The sequence below is a fragment of the Rattus norvegicus genome, chromosome 18, assembly GCF_036323735.1.
Source record: "Rattus norvegicus strain BN/NHsdMcwi chromosome 18, GRCr8, whole genome shotgun sequence".
Lineage (NCBI taxonomy): Eukaryota > Metazoa > Chordata > Mammalia > Rodentia > Muridae > Rattus > Rattus norvegicus.
In genome coordinates this window covers 42,046,111-42,063,011 of record NC_086036.1, presented here as the reverse complement: position 1 = coordinate 42,063,011, position 16,901 = coordinate 42,046,111, and the positions used below count along the sequence as shown (strand labels likewise).

Below are 16,901 nucleotides of genomic sequence, written 5' to 3'. Positions count from 1 at the left end.
TGATAGAGAGGACACTGTTTATCATACTTTTGTATAGGGTCTTTTTATAGAGCAAAAATATGAGCTACTTTTAGAAAGCTTTATTTCTAATTATACTTAAGACACTGGGAATTTAATTTGGCCATTAAACTGATTAAAAACTTCTACCTACCTGTATGGTCACTGTTGGGAAGGTCAAATAAATTCAACCTGAGACTGTTTACATAAAGAAATCTGAAGAGTTTTCACATACAGCAGGTCTTTATAGCACCTTTGGGACTTCGGGCAGTCTTTGGAAACTGGTCAGCTAAGAACATACAAAGGGTAAGAGAAAGAAAGCTGGGTAAGGAAACATGCTTGTAGCTCCAGCCTCTTGGGAAGGCTGAAGCAGGGTCGCTCAGGTCCAGGATGTGATGGCCAGCCTGGGCAGCATGGCCGTAGTTTATATGTTAACTTGACACAAGCTAGAGAAAAAGGAATCTTAATCAAGGAAATGTTTCTATGGAGTCAGCCTGTAAGCAAGTCTGTAGGACATTCTCTTGATTGATAGTTGATGTGGGAGGGTCCAGCACATTGTGGGTAGGTGCTCCTGGGGTGGTAGAAGAAAGTAGGCTGAAACAACTGTCAGGAGAACAGGAGCAGCAGTCTGCCATGGCATCACTTCAGTGACATCTCAATGTGGAAATGTGAGTCGAAATGAACCCTTTCTTCCCCGAGTTACTTTTTGATCATGTAGCAATAGAAACACTGAAACAGTAGTGAACTCATCTGTCTCAGTCAAGATAAAGGCACTGTGAAAGAGGGTTGCTTAATTGAGAAAATACCTCCATGATACTATCTATGGGCAAGCCTGTGGAATATTTTCTTATGAGTGATTGGTGAGGGAGGGCCAGCTCACTGTGATTGGTGCCAGCCCTGGGTAGTAGGCAGTCTGAGTTGTAGAAGAGAGCAGGCTGGGCAAGCCCTAAGAGCTACCCAATAAGCAGCATCCCCGATGGCCTGTGCTTCAGTTCCTGCCTTGAGTACCTGCCCTGATTTCCCTCAGTGACGGAGTAGAACTTCAGAGCTATAAGCGGAGATAAACTATGTCTGTTCCAAGTTGGTTTTGGTCATGGTCTTTTGTCACGGGAACAGAAACCCTAACTAAGATGTTAAGGAAAAAGAAAGTAAGAGTGATCCTATCAACCACAGAAAGAAACTTATCAGGTTACATTATAACCCACACTGAGCTATATACCACAATGGAAGCTGGGGCCTTAAAAACATTTGAGATCAAGGAATTAGGGACAACATCTGTAACACTTGCTTTCTGCAATAACCCAAACTCAATTCTAAGCAATGACATTCTTCCATGAACAAGTACGGGCATCATGGTACATAGTAAGCACTGACTGGAGATAAGTCAGGACCCTCACATCAGAAATGTGCTCAACCGTAATTGTTTTGTTTGCTTAACTACAGGACATTCTGAAACCACATTCCTTCAAGTGAGAGAGCCTATGTCTGAGCCTCTTCCTCCTTCCCCTAGAAACAAAGTAAGACATTTCATTAACGCGATTTTCAAATGATTTTTTTTTCAGGAAATCATATATTTATACAGAGTCATGGCTTAAAATATATTATAAAATAAAACTATTGTATACTTGAGTTTGACTAATTCTAAAGTAGGAAATTTTTATTGATTGAAACCAATGAACATATTCATAAAAGAATGCAAACCTTTTCTGATTTACAATGTGAGATTCCCATGTCATACTCATTACAGGTAAAGTGTTCATTCACGATCTGAAGCACTGAGAAGTGCAGCATTATTAATTTGCAGCGGTATATATAAACCTAGATGATTTTTAAGTCATTAAAGTCAGAAACATTCAGGGGGTGGGACAAGAGGAACACAGTGGAATTAACTCCTAGCAGTATTGAAGCATTTTAGATTTCTTTCCTGCATGGCACATCAAGCAAAATCAAGTGGTAGGATGAATGCCAAAACATTTGATGGCTTGTGGCTGCTTCCCTAATTCATTACTGTAATGGGTAAGGTTCCATATTCTACTGGGGCAAACATCATCGTACCTTCTGCCTCCAGATCTGCAGTGATCCCTGAAAGCAGGACTGAGGGGAAGCAACAAGGCAGCAATCTGACAGAAAAACCAGTGTGGCATTCACTTCTTACTTCTTTCTAACAGTTTTCTCAACGCTTGTCCTTGGTACAGCTCATGTGAGAAGAGAAGGTACTTTAGAAACCCAGTGTTCTTATTATGATCTCCCGTCACTGGTGTTTGTCTAAGACGCAGTAAGCCATATTATACATAGGAATAAAGTCACCGAATCCTCTAGAAAATATGCTTGGGCAGTCTTTCTTCAATGTGAAAGAGTGAGGTGGCCAGCATGTGATGGCGAGTCAGTCTCCAAGAACATCATGTGAGGGAATCCAGCTGTGCTTGTATGGTCTCCAGCTAGTTACAGACAAAATAAAGACAGCAGTTAGTGAAGGAAATAAACTGCATACAAAGGTTAAAAACGTGCAAAGCAAAGGAAGCAGCAGCAGCAGCGGGAACTCCATGCAGCAAACCACACACAGCATAACGGTAATACTCAGGATGCTTTCTCGCTGTGTAAATACATTAGGATTTAGGCTTGTCATTTAATGTTTTTACATTCATGAAGGAAGAAGACTTTTAAGTACTACTGTCTTAAGTGCATTCAGCTATTTTAGTACATTGCTATTATATGGTAAGACTTTAACGCTTGGAAGTTAGTGAGAGGCATTGGAAAGAAAAGGGAAATGTATTCAAAATTACATCTCTAAAATCTGGCAGCCTCTTTTTACCTATGGTCTCAGCCATTTTAGTGACGTGGTCTACCTGGAATGGGCCAGTAGCCATGGGGACCACACAGTGCCCTGCTTAGTTCTACACAAAACACTAATTCTCTCTTTTTAATTTTCATTTTCTTTCTGATTTAGTTTTCAGATTCTTTTCATCTTGGTTTTGCCTCTTCCTACTGTGAAATATACGGTGTTTACAGGAGTTTAAAGAACTTGGCCCTATAAAAAGGCATTCAAAAATAAAAATTGATTAAACCAAGGAAGCATTAGGAAACCTCTACATACTAGAAAACACTTATAAACACAGACCTTGTTGTAGAAATCGAACAACTCCTTGTGATTGAATTCCACTAGAACCTTCTCCAGGTTCTGTAAAGAAGAGCAAGAAAGGAAAAGCATTCAGTTGTATGCAGCACACACTGCATTTCCCACTCTCCAGATACTCTAGGAATATGGGATTCCTAGAACTCACAAAATCACTGGGTCACATTCCACCTGAGCAAAAGCTTTCAACTCTACAAGGACATTTTTCTTTAAGTTGATTCCACAAAAGTTAATATGATATATGCTAGTAAGAGAGCAATTTAATTATCTTTTTTCAACATAGAGATAATAAATGAGATTATATTTCATCTTTCTCAGCAGTTGATTTAAAATCTAGTAAATACCATTATACAGACACTGGACACAGCATATCTGATTGAACTCATCCAGCATTCATGTCTCATTGGGCACAGTCTCTGCCTCCAAGCACTACCCAGACAGTTACAACCTTACGTGTTAAGATTGTTACCTTTTTTAAATGTACATTCAGCAAAAGCAAACAGCTCACAATTTCGAAGGCAGGACTTAGTCATTTTAGATTCATCTCCACGCTGTGGAGCAACCATTCTGGGTGCTGCAGACAAACCCCATGTTTCTATTGACAGTGATTTAGTTAAGTGTTCCCAACCAAGTGAACTGTAAGTACCCGCTGACACAACAAGCCACTGTATGGCTAAGTACTTTATCCAAAGTTCCTCTGAAGCAGAAAAACCAAAGGCAGAATACTAAGAATGTACCACCAGTGCTGAGCCCTCTGCTTTGGTCTCATGACATGGAATGAGTATCATGACTGAAGAGGTGGGAGGGAAGCTGTTGTAAACAGACATTAATTCTAGTACTTAAACCTGGTCAAATTCACTGTATAAACTCAATTCTCAGTTTCTGTGTTGTTCTTGGAAAAAAATAATCTGTTTTGATGGTTTCCATTTTTATAACAAAGCCAAAATTTTTAAACCAAGTTATCTCCAGCTAAGTCTTAGGTCAACGGGCTGATTCAGAAACAGCACCTCCCTCTTCGTGAAGCCTAAGCACTAGAGGACCAGCTTGCACAGTTCTTTACTTTCTCTCATACACACTTAAGCCTTAGAGAATGGGAAGCTATCACCTGTGCAGCCTGGTCCCTTAGGAACGGTGTCGATTATGAAGGTTGTGAACTCTATTAAAAATATTCAGCTGAAAATACAGAGGCGAATGCCAGCAGCAAACCACTGAACTGAGAATAGGACCCCCGTTGAAGGAATCAGAGAAAGAACTGGAAGAGCTTGAAGGGGCTCGAGACCCCATATGTACAACAATGCCAAGCAACCAGAGCTTCCAGGGACTAAGCCACTACCTAAGGACTATACATGGACTGACCCTGGACTCTGACCTCATAGGTAGCAATGAATATCCTAGTAAGATCACCAGTGGAAGGGGAAGCCCTGGGTCCTGCTAAGACTGAACCCCCAGTGAGCGTGATTGTTGGGGGGAGGGTGTTAATGGGGGGAGGATGGGGAGGGGAACACCCATAAAGAAGGGGAGGGGGAAGGATTAGGGGGGTGTTTGCCCGGAAACCGGGAAAGGGAATAACACTCGAAATGTATATAAGAAATACTGAAGTTAATAAAAAAAAATTCAGCTGATTGGCACATATCATTAAATATGCAAAAGTCTAACCAGCATGATGTAGTGATACAATATTTTCCCTGAAGTTAGAAGGGGGCTACCCTCTCAGTTCCATGTCAAAAGCTAAGAGGGAGTTAAGTGGGAAACAACTACATAAAAACAACTGATTTGCCTAACCCTATACCCAGCACTAGATTAGGCTGTATTTTGCTTTGTTCTGTATTAAGGTGGTGTTTCCTAAAATGTTACACTAGGAGAAGGATTAATGGAACATGCTTATTAAAACAATCATGGCTGCTGTGGCAGCATGTGTCAGAGTAGAAAACACTAAGCCATCTTTCTTCTACAAAGGCATTGAACTAACAAAACACAGATCAGAATATGTCTGTGAGAACCCAAGATACTGTAGTGCATACAGGAGAACAGCTATTACTGGAATAAAAGATAAAAAAATGACAACTGAGGGTGTGTGTAGAGACTGGAACCCTGACACCAGCAGTGAAACTTTGAAGTGGTGCAGCCCCCACAGAAAAGCATGGAGCTGGAGATGGCTCAGCAGCTGACCACACGGTTTGCTCTGCCAGAACAGCTGAGTAAGGCTCCCAACACCCACTTCAGGCTCATAACTGCCTGCAGCTCAAGCTCCAGCAAACATGGCTTCCCACCTGCACTAAAGTGTACACCTATGCAAATACAAAATTAAAAATAAAAATCTTAAAAGAAAAAGGGAATGAAGGGTCATTAAAAATTAAAAGTAGAGGCTGAAGATATGGCTCAGCTGTTAGAAATGATTACTGGTCTCACAGAGGATCCAAGTTCGGTCCTAGTAAAACAAAGATTTATAAGGGTTTTGGGGGTAGTGCTTTCTTTATTAAAATCTGTATGGAGACTCAGATGTGCAGGCGAAAGAATCAGGATGTTACTTTACAACAGGATCACATGGAACAATCCCAGTTTTTATGTCCTATTTAAAAAATGTAAAAACTATGTATATGCATGTTGTGCCTGCATGTATGTCCATGCTCATGTGCATGTCTGGCACCCCTGGAGGCCAGAGGAGAGTGTTTGTGGACATTCTCTTTCCTGTCTACACAAGGTATGGAAGTGTTGACCATTAAGGGAAGCAAGCTTTTAACAGCTTCTCCCCTGTTTATCATCCTTACAAGCCAGTAGCTACTCTGACCCGACCAAGAAGAAAGAAAAGCATTTATATTCAAAGAGATTTAGTATTTTGGGGATGTTGCTCTTTGGGGTAACTGGACATCTAACATCTCTTCCTCAACTTTATATCCTTCTGCCTTTTGAGACAATTCATGGTTCACTAGCATCTCTGCTGAGAGAGAAGGGGGAAAAAGTTGAAATTCAACTCTGTCACCTCAGCTACCATCAACTGTAACAATGGATTTTGTGGAAGAAAATAATAAAAAAGACCAGCTAAAGTAGCTATATGAACTGAAATTAGACGAGGGATTCTCCACCTGCTTCCTGTCTACCATTTGTCACCACAAAGTGAGTAGCTAGCTGTCTTAACACCAAAGGATGGTCTCAGATGTGTTGACCTAGCAGCAGCTCAGGTGTGAGGCCAAAAGCATAGACAGCAGGCTCACAGGTGTAGAGAAACACTGTGGAGTCCTAAGTTCTATTTGTTCCCCCTCCCTGGTCCTATAACTCAAGCTCTGTTCTGGGCTGAACAGCATCTCCCTTTAACTCACACAAATGGGACACTAACCCTTGAAGCACAAATGTCACTGCACCTGTGGACAGAACTGGAGATGTACTAGAAGAGTAGTCAGAAGAGTGGGCCCTAAGCCAGCATCTCTTACAGCAGAGAGACAGATATATGTATAAGGTAAACACAATGTAAAGACACCAGTGGGAGATGGTCATTTTCTAGCCCAGAAGAGAGGCTTCAGAAGCCCGATGCTCCACAGCCTGATCTGGGTCTTCTACTCTAGAAGTGTGAAGAACAACTTCATGCTTCAGTTACATCTGTGTCACCTTATTATGCCACCCTGTCATGGCTAGAACATGTGGTCCCCTACCACCTCCCATGAGCCCATAAGTTTTATACTTGGGCCTCAGCTGGTGGCCCAACTTTGGAAGATAGGTGACACTTTGGGGTGGAGGTAGCTGTAAGAAGCAGGCTTCTGGGAGCTTAGATTTTGTCCTTGCCCCTTCCCGTCTGCCCTCTCCCTGCTTCGCTAGAGCAATAACATAAGCAGTCTTTACCAAATACTCCTTAAGCCTGACACTCAACACAACTGAAACTGACATTTAAATTTATGAACTACATAAATATTTCTCCTCTTTAAGTTGCTTTCTCAGGTATTTTGTTATTAAACAAGAACAAATAAAAAGCAAAATTAAAACCCAGACTAATAGAGAGTCATGGAAAGCTAATGTAGGTTCTTCCATCTCTTTCAGAGATTAAAATAAAAATCACTTATTCACTCTATCCTGACCCCACTCCCACCCCCCACGTAGCCTTGGCCATCCTGGAACTCACTTTGGAGAAGAGGCTTGCTTCAAATTCAGAGTTCTGTCTGCCTCTGCCTGGCAAAAATCTTACTCCTAAAAGCAATGGGAATCACTGAAGACTTCAGGTCTAAGAGTGACACAATTCCATTTACAGTCAATATCTCAATTTTGCTTTCCTTTAAAACTGATTAGAACTGGTCAGACCGGCTGTAGACAAAGCAGCCATGTGGTGCTGATTTAGGTCAGGTAAGAAGCAACTTGATCTAATGGTTCTGGTGACAGAGAAAAGTTAAGTGTGAGTAATGGGGTGGGGTTAGGAGGTCATAAAGGGGTAGAAAGATGAAGAATGGCTGCCAGTTTGCTGGAAAGAGATATCAGAGGGACAGTAATGTGATCAGCACTACGAGGGCAGCAGATTCAGAAGGCATATCAAAAAGAAGGGCTTAGGAAAGCAGAGATCACCCAGAAAACAGATGAAGTAAGTCTGGAAAAGACAGCTAGGGAAGAGACAGACACTTGAGAGCCACTACACTTAAAACTGAGTGGACGAAACTTCCCTGTGAAAGCACAGAACATAAGAAAGGAACGTGTCCAGGGCTTGATATTTAGGGTAAGGAGGTTTGGATAAATACGGAGTAACTCCAGCTTTATACATCCTCCCTCCCTAACATGTTATTTTGAAGTGTGTTATTTATTACAGTGAATTACTGGTTATTTATTGCAACGAATCAGTAAGCTGATATACAAACAATAAATCCAGGTGGTTTGTTTTACAATTATGCCTTCAACATTCCATTTTCCTGTCACCAACATCACTGAGTCACTGATGTCACTAACACTGTTAACTAGACAGACAGAGACTGGGAGATTTCTTCTGTCCCTCTCCTGCCTTGTATGTAAGATTACAGCTAAAAATCCATTTATGATATTCACCGTTTCTACCAATGGGGCTAACCATGTACTTTAATATACCAAACTTAGATGTTTTGTACTTGACCTGAAAACACAGAAAAATGAAAATGAACAAGAGTTTCTCTGCCAACATCTTGAGAAAGATCGCTTTTTCTATCTGTCTTCATTTTTAATTTGTAATCTTATCCACCAGCACTTGGATAATGTTACTTGTGCCCATTAGCAAAATTCCCATGGAAATAGAATTTACTCAGGTCTTCAGAAAGGTCTGACTTGATGAAAGATGACACTAAAAATATCTTCTGCTTTCCCATTAGTGAGGAACACAAATACATTTTGAAAAGAGAAATGCACCAATTTTGTCACAAATTATCTAAGCAGAAATAATAAAATTATCCCAGACTAGAACTGATATTTATATTGCTTTGCTTTCAAACCTTTATTGAGTATCAAAATTAGAGTTGTTACAATTATCCTTTCACTTAGAGCACCAGAATCCTCCTGCAAGAGAAAGGCTACCAGCTCTTGTTCTGTAAGACCAAAGACACTTTGGGTGGGGGGTCCCTGCAGAGTGCAGAGGTTCTCTTTTCGGGAGAGGAACTAGATAGAAAGCACATAAATAATAGTCCACCCTACTGACTGGGCTCAGGGAACAAACGTCATTAGGCATCATTGAGTAAGTAATATCTCTGGAGGTTTTATGGCTATCCTACATGTAACTAGAGATAACTGTAAATATGTTCCAGTATATTTACTATTAGTGATTTACTGTCTTTATCAAGTATTATTCAAAAAGAACAAAACCATGTCAGCTCTAAACAGAACAAAGAACCTATGAACTCTATATGTATAGCCATTGGCCATCTCTCTTACCCACAGCATTTGGTCATTCAAGAATCTCTGAGCTCCATGTGTATTACTGATATGAAGCATCCTCATCTCCCAAGAGTTTTTTTGTTTGTTTGTCTTAAGACGTAAGAGTACTGAAGAGTACACCTGTATTGGAAAATGAAGCCTCTGAACTCAGGTAGCTAAAACACAAAATCTAACTACTAAAGCTGATAAACACCTTCAGCAAAGTGGCTGGGTATAAAATTAACTCAAATAAATCAGTAGCCTTCCTCTATACAAAAGAGAAACAAGCTGAGAAAGAAATTAGGGAAACGATACCTTTCATAATAGTTCCAAATAATATAAAATACCTCGGTGTGACTTTAACCAAGCAAGTAAAAGATCTGTAGGATAAGAACTTCAAGTCTCTGAAGAAAGAAACTGAAGAAGATCTCAGAAGATAGAAAGATCTCCCATGCTCTGGATTGGCAGGATTAATATAGTAAAAATGGCCATTTTACCAAAAGCGATCTACAGATTCAATGCAATCCCCATCAAAATTCCAATCCAATTCTTCAGAGAGTTAGAACAATTTGCAAATTCATCTGGAATAACAAAAAACCCAGGATAGCTAAAGCTATCCTCAACAATAAAAGGACTTCAGGGGGAATCACTATCCCTGAACTCAAGCAGTATTACAGAGCAATAGTGATAAAAACTGCATGGTATTGGTACAGAAACAGGCAAATAGACCAGTGGAATAGAATTGAAGACCCAGAAATGAACTCACATACCTATGGTCACTTGATTTTTGACAAAGGAGCCAAAACCATCCAATGGAAAAAAGATAGCATTTTCAGCAAATGGTGCTGGTTCAACTGGAGGTCAACATGTAGAAGAATGCAGATCGATCCATGCTTATTACCCTGTACAAAGCTTAAGTCCAAGTGGATCAAGGACCTCCACATCAAACCACATACACTCAAACTAATAGAAGAAAAAGTGGGGAAGCATCTCGAACACATGAGCACTGGAGAAAATTTCCTGAACAAAACACCAATGGCTTATGCTCTAAGATCAAGAATCGACAAATGGGATCTCATAAAACTGCAAAGCTTCTGTAAGGCAAAGGACACTGTGGTTAGGACAAAATGGTAACCAACAGATTGGGAAAAGATCTTTACCAATCCTACAAGTGATAGAGGGCTTATATCCAAAATATACAAGAACTCAAGAAGTTAGACCGCAGGGAGACAAATAACCCTATTAAAAAATGGGGTTCAGAGCTAAAAAAAGAAGTCACAGCTGAGGAATGCCGAATGGCTGAGAAACACCTAAAGAAATGTTCAACATCTTTAGTCATAAGGGAAATGCAAATCAAAGCAACCATGAGATTCCACCTCACACCAGTCAAAATGGCTAAGATCAAAAACTCAGGTGACAGCAGATGCTGGCGAGGATGTGGAGAAAGAGGAACACTCCTCCATTGTTGGTGGGATTGCAGACTGGTAAAACCATTCTGGAAATCAGTCTGGAGGTTCCTCAGAAAATTGGACATTGAACTACCTGAGGACCCAGCTATAACTCTCTTGGGCATATACCCAAAAGATGCCCCAACATATAACAAAGACACATACTCCACTATGTTCATCGCCGCCTTATTTATAATAGCCAGAAGCTGGCAAGAACCCAGAAGCTCTTCAGCAGAGGAATGGATACAGAAAATGTGGTACATCTACACAATGGAATACTACCTGTGATCTGCATAACACTCTTCACTCTCGTTAGCAAACATTTTACTCTTTTACAGGTAAAAGTAAAGCACGTGTGACAGTCCTACCAGCAGATCTCTCTTCTTTAAGGTGGACAGTGTAGTACATATGCTTGGAGCCAGTCAAAATGTATCCCATGTAGTATTCATCGGCTCCAATGGTATTATGTGTGTGCCAATATGTCATCATGATATTCAATTTTGGTGTGGATACATTTAGCCATGGTTGTTGAATCTAATCAGTCAAAGAAGAAGTTTAAATATCATTACATGAAGCTCTTTAAATAGTGACAGTTCAGAATGTATCAAATACTGTAGGTGATGCTTTCTGTTTTCTAGAAAATGGAAATTATCATAATCATAAGCACTCTTACTGAAGCATTATCATTTGGAATGGCTGTGTGACTTCCAAGAATGCTTTTGTGTCCTGGTTGAGGGACTCTGGGTACACAAAAAAATGCTTAGTTAGACTCACACTGTTTCTAGAATGCAGTGTAAAAGACTTGGAGTTCAACAGCCAAATTTTGGAATCTGTTTTCTTCTTAAAGTCAATATTGGAGGTAGAGTGAAAAATCTGTGTGATTTTTCTTGAACTTTTGAAAGCTACTTTATATTTGTCTAAATTAAATAACCTACCATAGTCAACCATGTACAAAAATATAGTTAAGGGATATGCCAGCTCCTTCTCTCCTATTTCTCTGCCCAATTGCTCTTTTTCTTTATTTTTCATGATGTCTTCCTGGGCTGGCAAAACTCATCTCCTAGAATCTATAGGCATGAACCACTATGTCTAACAGAACTGTGCTGTTAAGTCAGTTTCAAGGAAAGAGGATCAGTGTGTCCCTCCGTCTCAACATCAAGTCACCCTTTTCACTGATCTGCTTAGAAGGTGCTTCAGCAGAGTGAAGAAGATAAAGTCAGCGCTTGCTTCAGTTATGAAGTGTCCTTTGTCACCCATGAGTAGCTGACAACCCACCACTTGCTACCATGGGACAGGAAGTACTGATTTCCATCCCAAATACCCAGGAACTCAAACTCCTAAAGATAGTCAAGTATACAAACAAAATAGGATAGCAGGCAGGATCAATGTAGCAACTGGCCAGAGGTCACTTTAACCTGTCACAGCACTGTTCGGAAGGTATTAAGACCATAACTGAAATCACATTCCTATACCCATTAGATCCTTGAGAACTGTAATTGTAAGATCATCCTGGAGTCAACTGAACTAATGATGCATAATCAACAAAAGTAAGTGGCTTTAACAAGCCAGTGCACTTCTAATCGTCAGCTGAGAGCTCATCAACAGTACGTTCAGTTGATGTCTAGTGTTCGTCTGTGGCAGCTGCTGTGACTTCAGCACAGACAGCACCACCACATAACTCAATCTGTACCAGGATACTCGAGACAGCAACGGAATGTAGGTTTTACAGGTGAGAGTGAGAAGGGAGTAGCATTGAGGAATTCAATTTACTTTTTTAATAGCAGTTTTATAGAAATTCTTGTACGTTATTTAATTCATTCATTCAGAGTGAATAATTCAGTCACAAGGCTACGCTTCAGAGTTAATTCTAGAATATTCTCGCCACCTCAGAGCAACTCCAGACCTCTAGCCATTTCCTGCTAACACTGCTAATTACTCTGCTCCCCACCTTCAAGTCCTGGGCAGCCAGCAATCTAGTCTTTATTGCCTATTCTGAAAACAATATAAAAATTTAATACAATCATGTATAAGTGATGTTTAATTTCATCTACTGTATTTCCATGACATATCCACACAGTATAAAATGCTATGTAAAAAAAAAAAAGCCCAATTAAGTAACTGAAATTGTGGGAATTGAATTTTATAATTCAGACTTAACAAGTCATATATGATACAAACATGCCTAAAACACAGTACAGAACAAACAATGCTAACACAGTTTTATTTTATTTTCTTTGACAATTAAAATATATAATAGCACATGAACATGACTCATAAACACATTTTATTTTTTTTAAAAATAATTTTAAGAAGTATTTTTCCTCCTCTTAGAAACCTGTTACTCATATTTCAGACTCTTGAAATGTCACCTCCTCTGTGAAACCTTCTTTGAGTCTTCCCAACTCCCACCCCTAGATGCCTGCTTAGTTACTCGCACACAGTGAGATTTCTGTTAGGTTTTGCTACAATGTGCTACAATGGAAGTTTTCATACCATGCAGTAATATGCTTGACATCAAGGGAAGTATTTTATATATATGGATTAATATCCAGTATCTAGTGTAAACATGGACAACATGGTGTCTTGGTCTTATTAAACATATACTTCACCATTGAGTTATATTCTAAGTTCCTGATATGAACAATTAATCCTAGGACTAATTTTTATCTATAGATACTCCTAAGGCTTTTTGGTAGCTATTTCTAAAATTTTGTGTTCTGGAAGTTCAAACAATGATGAGAAAAACACTCTATAAACACTGTCTTTGGGTTTTATTGCTGTGAAGAGACACCATGAGCATGCAACTCTTATAAAGGAAGACATTTAATGGCTTCCAGTTCAGAGATTTAGTCTATTATCATCATGGCAGGAAGCATGGCAGGTGGCATGCAGACAGACAAGGTAAAGGAGAGTTAGCTGAGAGTTCTCCATGTGGATCCAAAGGCAGCAGAAAGTGAATGTGAGCCACTAAGACTGATTTGAGCTTCAGAGGCCCCAAAGTCCATCCCTAGTGACACACTTCCTCCAACAAAGCCACACCTCCTCCAATAATACCACTCCTTATGGGCCTATGGAGCCATTTTTATTCAAACCACTACAAAAAGTAAAGTACAATTAATAACTTAATAACTGTAAACATAACCTACTATGCAGCAGCCACACTATGCTAGGTGCTTCACACCTGTGAACTAATTGAATTCCCACACCAATCCCATGGACTATAATGATCTTCATTGGATGTGAGGAATCTGAAGCACAAAGAGGTTAGGTTAGGCTCCTTAAGTCCTCACAACCAAGCAGGCTGGCAGTCAGAGTTCTAACCAGGTAGCAAGGCCCCAGAAGTCTACGCTCTTAAACTGGTCTGTATATTTTCAATTTTGAGACACTATGGGAAAGAAAAGCAACTTTGGGGGAGACAGTCCAGACTGGAGTCCTAGGCACAGTACTTTTCTGAGCTGTGGCTTTTTCTATTGTAAGAATAGCTCTGCCACCAGGCTTAGTGAGATTATTAGCATAACCCTGTAATATACCTAAGTACACACCTGTAAGATGCTAACACACTAAGGCAGTAAACCTGTACTTAAACTGTGAAGTTACTGAGCTTCCTTTAGTTTCAGGTGATCTTACCTCAACCACCTTGAGTATTTTCACTTTCCTTATAATAAATATACTATTTTAAATAAAACCATTTTAGTCTGAGTTTTCAATATATATATTTTCAAAGTAATAAACCTAAGAGAAATGAAATTATGTGATCATGTAACTACATGATCACATGGTTAATGCTAGTTAGTTAATAGCTTGTATCATTCTTGTTAGTAAATGCTTCTCAGCTTTTCAACTATATCTATATTAGCAATGTATTTTTAAAAACACTATTTATTTAAAGGGCAAACTCAACTTTATCACTGACCCAAACTGAAAATGTCTAGCACTTCAGAACAAGTAGTCTTAAAATAAATATGATCAACTAAGAAGGAGAAACCTGTTACTCATATTTCAGACTCTTGAAATGCCACTTCCTCTGTGAAACCTTCTTTGAGTCTCCCCAACTCCCACCACCCTAGACCCTGCTTTTCTACTCTTGAAACAGTGAGATTTCTGATAGTTCTTGCTATGATGTACTATAAAGGAAGCTTTCATACCACGCAGCAATCCCCTTGGTGTCAAGGCAGCATCACATATATTAATATCCAGTATCTAATGTAGAACACAGGCATTATAGGTTAATCTTCCCTCATTCCGCCTCCACTGCAGATTTCTAACCTGTAAAACCAACGTCTAGAATTCACTGTGAAAATGAGCGTGTCTGAGAATAGTCTTATACTACCCAAATTGATTTGGTTTATTTATCTTTTTAACATTTCCTCTGAAAGCCATGATTCCATAAAGCTGGAGCTGAGCCTGCCATTTAAGTACAAGATTATATGCATACACATTAACATAGCTCAGAGCAGACCTGGCCAACTGCGGCATCCATAATGACCAAGGTCTATCAATGGTAAAGCACCTATGTGAACTATGACCTCATTATTGCATTTAACCTCTTTATTGCATGAATTTAACTTCCTGATTACACATTTCCCTTAACTCTACAAGTCTAGCTCATTAGATATGTCCTGGTGCTTTGACAATTTGTTTAGAATATTGTATGGTTTGGGGGTTTCAGCTAATTTTATTTTTCAACATATGTTTATAAGCAAAAGTATTACGGCTGAAGCAATGAGAAACACACAGAGCTCTTGCTTTACTTGAACTTAACTGAGCAACAGAGATGAACAGAAAGAACAAAATAACTTGAATGCTATAACAGTCAAGATACTGTAAAGTCAAGAGAAAATTCATGATTCCTAACAGAAATGCCAGGTAATCCAAGATCAGAAAGATAAATTCTTGGGGAAAAGGCCAGGTAGGAAGAACAGTAAGAGAGAGGAGACTAATATGATGTTAATCTAGAGGTAACAGAGGTCTGACTTAAGGTAAGTGCAGTAGAAAACTAAAAGAAATACATGCCCTTAAGAAATAAGGTCTGGAGAGCTCAGTAAGTCTTTTAATAGAAATATGTGTAATACAAGGGGTTAAGAATGAAGGACAAGCATCAGGCTCTGGTAAATGACGAGTAGACCCATTTGCTTAGATAAGATGGGCATAAAGGGAGAAGGCGTGGGGGCTGGCTTGGTTTCTATTGCTGGGATGAAATACCTGACAAAAAACCAAGCTGGGGAAAAGGGGTTTATTTGGCTGACACTTCCACAGCACTGTTTATCATCGAAGGAAGTCAGGACAGGAATTCAAACAGGGCAGGAACCTGGAGGCAGAGGCCATGGAGGGGTGCGGCTTACTGGTTTGCTCACCCAGACTTGTTCAGCACTCACACGGGGCCAGGTCCTCACTATCAAACTCTAATTAAGAAAATGCCCTACAGGTTTGCTTACAGCTCAGCCTTATGAAAGCCTTGTCTTACTTACCTGAGGTTGTTGCCTCTCAGATGATGTCAGCTCGTGGTAAGTTGATATAAAACTATCCAGCACAGTGAGGAAACAAAGAGCAGGAACTATGAGTTCAAATTAACATGGATTTAGAAGTATCTTTGGATAATCGAGTAGGGAAAAAAAATCCAAGAGCTATTTAATATACAAACTCTTTAGGGTTAGAGACCTGGGTCCTAGACATAAACCTGAAGGCCTAAGTACAGGGGAGCAGTTAACAATGTGAGTTAAAGACTCCAGGACAGCAAGTGGAGACAACTGAGAATAAATGCTGATGTCACAACCATTAAGGGGATGTCTCCATATAAACCAAAAGTGTGCTGTCATTGCCCCTGGAGAGTTCCAAGAGCAATCACTGGAGTAGTAACAACACAATAATCCAACAGAAACAAAGAGCGGTAAATTTTTATTCTAGATTCAGTGACAGCAACAGAAGCTAGTTTGGTGGCACCGTAGGGAGAAGCCAAGCCCAGGATTCCCAGCAGGTAATAGAGAGCAAGGTCCTAGTGACCAGGGGTTGATCCAGTATAACCCGGATGCCACATCAGAATGGCTGTTAGTTTTCTAAGATAAAGGCTTTACTGGATGATCACAGTCATTCTTGTTATCACACTGTCTGTGCTGTACATTGGCTACGGCTACTTCTGCCTTACAATCACGGGACTGAGTATTCAGCAAGCCTGACCTATTTCTGATCTGGCTTTTTAGAGAGGTTTGTTGATCACCTTTGTCATGATATCTTAGATTATTAGTTCCGTTTCCCAGAGTGGCCTGAGCAGCACTTGCGGAGCTCTGCGCTCCCACTGCCTGTAAGAGGAACATGTTGCTTCTCTGTCCTGAGGAACTGGGATCTGAATCAACAACGGAACTGGGAACTGCTCATTTCAAAGTGAAATGTCAGGCCCTTGCTGTCCTCTGACACTTCTCTGTTTTATAAGAAAGGCTGATGACAGTTTCAGAGGCTTTGGATAAACAGAACCCACC

At 40.0% G+C, this 16,901-nt stretch overlaps 1 protein-coding gene across 2 annotated transcripts in view; it reads right to left on the bottom strand.

The window, feature by feature from the left end:
- Positions 1 to 1,627: 1,627 nt before the first annotated feature.
- Commd10 (COMM domain containing 10) overlaps positions 1,628 to 16,901 on the bottom strand; it is a 133,583-nt gene continuing 118,309 nt past the window's right edge. Inside the window, exons 5-6 of one of the 2 annotated variants that reach the window (XM_063277471.1) lie at positions 3,116 to 3,175; positions 1,628 to 2,435 (exon numbers count right to left, since the gene is read on the bottom strand). In XM_063277471.1, the coding sequence (XP_063133541.1) occupies positions 2,397 to 2,435; positions 3,116 to 3,175 (99 nt within the window). In that variant the 3' untranslated portion in view covers positions 1,628 to 2,396. The remainder of the gene's footprint in view (positions 2,436 to 3,115; positions 3,176 to 16,901) is intronic. The other variant, NM_001004276.1, reaches the window with a different exon arrangement.